This window comes from Lactuca serriola, chromosome 2 (genome assembly GCF_051521515.1).
Source record: "Lactuca serriola cultivar US96UC23 chromosome 2, Lser_US96UC23_V15, whole genome shotgun sequence".
Classification (NCBI taxonomy): domain Eukaryota; kingdom Viridiplantae; phylum Streptophyta; class Magnoliopsida; order Asterales; family Asteraceae; genus Lactuca; species Lactuca serriola.
Window position 1 is genome coordinate 38,939,521 of NC_136409.1, and position 3,893 is coordinate 38,943,413.

A 3,893-nucleotide genomic window follows, 5' to 3' on the forward strand; every position below is an offset into this window, starting at 1 on the left:
GATATCGTACCCAAGTTGTATTATTGATGAGCTTACATACATAACATATTATACTGTATTTGACATGCCTATGACTGAGACTAATCAAATTGATACCAATAAAACAAAAACAGCAACTTCTATCCCTTCACCACCCGATCATAATTGTTTTAACATGTATAATATAGAAAGCTAGAAATGTTATAACTAGATACAAAAAGTTTTTTTTCCCTAATTTATATAAAATAAAAAAACAAAAATGCTTGCAAAAAGAAGAGAATCTAGTATCAATAAATATACAATATGCATTAATATCAATTTAATCTCAAATATACCGATCTATTAAAAATATATAAATAACTAAAATTAGTGGGACCCATAAATATCTTGCCATGTTTTTATTACATCACTACTGATATGACAAGATTTTAGATTGTAATAATCCTTCAAAGTTTGCAAAAATATGTAAATCCGGTGTTTACTTATGAAGGACACTCTTCTTTGGGAGCTTTGATTTCTTCTGTGCCCGTTGCTGTGTAAAAAAAAAATAAAAAAAAAATGAAAATGGCTTAATTGTTAAGACATGTTTATTTAATTGTTAAATGAATTAAAATTTACCTTTTGCTTTTCTAAGGCCTCGAAATCTGTTCTCTCTTTCCATTTGCTTTTACGCAGTTTTATTGGACGATTTCCAACATACTTCCCTAAAATTAAAACCCTTTTAATAATTAAATGCTAAAAAAAATGTGGTGCAAAACACAGAAAATAATAAGTATGCAAAAAAAAAAAAGGAATTAAAATAAAAGAGATTAAAGAGCATACCATTCATTTCTTTAAGAGCAGCTGCAAGATCAGTAGGATTAGCAAAACTCACAAATCCATATCCCTTTGTCTTTCCTGTGCGTTTATCTCTCACAACCTAAAACCATTTCATAAAAAATTATGTTCAAAAAGACAAGATTGCCCTCCTCCTCATTGCATCATCAAAAATACCCCTAGGATGCATGTGTCTGTGTGTTTTACGTGTATATATATAAAACAAGTAAAGTATGATTCTTTATGATTCAATCAGCATAAAAACTGGATCATAAAATCCAAATAAAGATATGATGCTACTTTTCAGAACATATATAAACATAAATTCAATTTTTTGTCACACCCACATGGTAAAAAGACATGAATGCCCTCCATGAAATACAACACCTGAAGAATAGTGGAATGTGATAACCTGTTGACAAACCATGTAAGAAAAACCCTACCTTACTTAAAGGTGATATGGCAGTGCTCCATGACTTCAAAGTTCAAACAAACATCTGAAGAGGACGACATGCAAATGGCTCATACACATGTACACCAAATAACAATTTTTGAGCATTATAAAGAGTTTAAAGTTGAATAAAGAGACTTACTCTAGCCATGTTAAAGGAAGGAAACCTTGAAAATGCTTTTGAAAGAACATCATCATTCACCTCATTCCCAAGATCTCCACAAAATAAACGAAAATCATCTGTAAAAAACCATAAGCTTCATAAGAATTATGGTTTTTGATTAATGATAAAAGGGTAAAGTGGTCATACTTTCAGGCCACTCAGCCAAAGTAGGATCCTCCCAAGCTTGACCTGCTGCTTTTCGAGGTATGGCTTTCTTCTTTGTTTCTGCTTTGTGTTCTATTTCACTGTTTGCAAGTGCAGCTTTGACACTTTTTAAAGCTTCAGGGGTAATTGTCTGGGCATCTCTTTGAAACAGTTGTTGTGCCTGATAAGAAAACACCACATCCTCACTCATTACAATCACACAAGGAGAAGAATATATAACAAAAACAAATAAGATTGGATTCTCTTTGGTTTTCTCAACAATTAGTTGCACACCCCATGTTTTGCTATTGAGAATTAGGTAAAATTTTGCTAGTTTCAATTAGCATCACCACTAAAATAAGAGCAGAATTTCTATGTGGAAACGTATACATATCCTTTTGAAATGAGCATTTGAGATCTAACATCAAGAACACTCACGATGAGATTATGAGAGGTTATAGCAACGTTCTAATCCTTCATTGAGACACGATATATTCATGAACAAGCTTCATAGATATATAATTAGAGAGAAAGGCTTTTTAATTTAACGCCGAAAGGAAATAACAAAACAGAATCGACATTAAGGCGAATTAGAGAGTGATCGATGATGGTTTACCTGTTGGTATTGAGGCAGGTACACGCCTGTGACGGAAGAAGAGGTAGTATAAACGGAAGGAACAACTGACACATTGACAGGAGGAGGAGGAGGAGCAGGGAATTGAACATGCGGCGCTACAGGCGGTGGTGGTAGTGGGGTTGCAGAGGGAAATGTCATAGGGATCGGTTGTTGAAGGTGAAAGGGCAAAGGAAAATATGAAGGAGCGTTAGAGTAGGTGATTTGCGATGAAGATACCATCGATGAAGATTGTTTTGTGTTCGTCGCCGACATAGACTTCTGTTTTCTACGGAATTCCGGTCACCGGAGAATTTCCACCCGAGAATTTCTAGGACCTCCTGTTTGTTTCTCGAGAAGAATCGAGAGAATGGAAAGATGATCCATGCCAGAAGCGGATGCCATGTCAAATCGTGCTCAAAGTTCCATCCTTACTGATGCGTCGTCGTATTGAGTTTAACTACCATGTCGCCTTTTCGTTAAAATGTGAAATTAAATATCAAAGAAAATGACTCCCGACACTAACGAAATTTTAAAGGAAAATGATTTGTACAATGAAATTTTAAAATCGTTTAAGTTAAACAATGTTTTGTCTTTTTAAAAAACTTAATGAATTTAAAATTTTGTCTAAAAAAACCCAACAATCTTATGCTTTTACTTAATTCTTATTAGAGACAATCAAATTCATTAGGTATATAATTAGTTGGCAGGAAAATGACTTATATGGGTAACTATGTTTCAAAATCGTTCAAAAAATACCATTCAAGTTTGGTGTGTCCAAAAAACATCATCCAAGTAAAACATTTGTACAAAAAAATACCAACAAAATACATTTTTTGTTCAAATTTGACCTTATGGAAACCGACAATTACCGGTAAAAAAATAAGTAAAGAAAAAAAAAACAAGAGGAAATGACTCAAAGAGGTAACTATGTTTCAAAATCGTTTAGAAAACACCATCCAAGTTTGGTATGTTAAAAAAACACCATCCAAGTGAACTTTTTATACAAAAAACACCAACAAACTATATGTTTTGTTCAAATATTACCCACCGATGATTGGCTCTTACAGGTTAAATGATGACTTGACTTAACTATTATGATATGACATAATAATTATTGACAAAACAATAAATGATATATTCCTCCTTTAAAAATCGATTTAGGGTTTCTTCATGAACGAATGACTTCTTCTCCTATAATTGTGGTTCTTCTTCTAAAGTGATAATTTCGAACTTAAGTCCAAAACCGTAATTCTTGACTTAAGGAAAAAAAGGCTCCTTTATCCATGCCTCAATGGGCCTCCCTCCCCCTAAGGCCTAAAACCATAAAAGCCCAAAAGGCATCTACGCCCAACTACAAGGCCTCTAAGGCCCAATGTGGCCCACGAACCCCCCAACATGGCCTTAAGCCAAAAAATGACCTGCTACAATCAGGTGGGTTCGAGACCTAACTTAAACAAGTCCATGAGTACGCCCAACATATGCTGAAGTCTCTACAATCCGGATTTCAAGCTAGTACGCCTGGCATACTCCTAGTGTACGCCCAACGTACTCAGCTAGGGTCAAGAACCGCTAATCTTCCGAAGACCATAACTTCTTCATTCTGAACCACTCATTTTATTTGTATCACAGGTATCGATACGAAGCTACATTACACTAAGAGATTAAAAGAGATGTAGATCGCTAGTGTAAATGAATGTAAGGTCTGTTTATGCTTATGTTTCTGT

At 34.3% G+C, this 3,893-nt stretch overlaps 1 protein-coding gene across 1 annotated transcript; it reads right to left on the reverse strand.

The window, feature by feature from the left end:
• Positions 1-239: 239 nt before the first annotated feature.
• LOC145090289 (uncharacterized) lies at positions 240-2,604 on the reverse strand. The gene is made up of 6 exons (XM_079028576.1): positions 2,170-2,604; positions 1,557-1,734; positions 1,389-1,486; positions 802-898; positions 598-683; positions 240-511 (listed from the first exon to the last, which is right to left on the reverse strand). Exons 1-6 carry the CDS (start codon positions 2,440-2,442, stop codon positions 458-460), a joined length of 786 nt encoding a protein of 261 aa, XP_078884702.1. The 5' UTR covers positions 2,443-2,604; the 3' UTR covers positions 240-457.
• Positions 2,605-3,893: the final 1,289 nt, after the last annotated feature.

Coding starts and splice junctions, on each gene's coding strand:
- LOC145090289 (XM_079028576.1), bottom strand. CDS start 2,442: ATGTCGGCGACGAACACAAAACAATCTTCATCGATGGTATCTTCATCG. Junction 899..1,388: donor CTTCCTTTAACATGGCTAGA/GTAAGTCTCTTT, acceptor AAATGGTTTTAG/GTTGTGAGAGATAAACGCAC. Junction 684..801: donor TGCTCTTAAAGAAATGAATG/GTATGCTCTTTA, acceptor TTTTAATTTTAG/GGAAGTATGTTGGAAATCGT.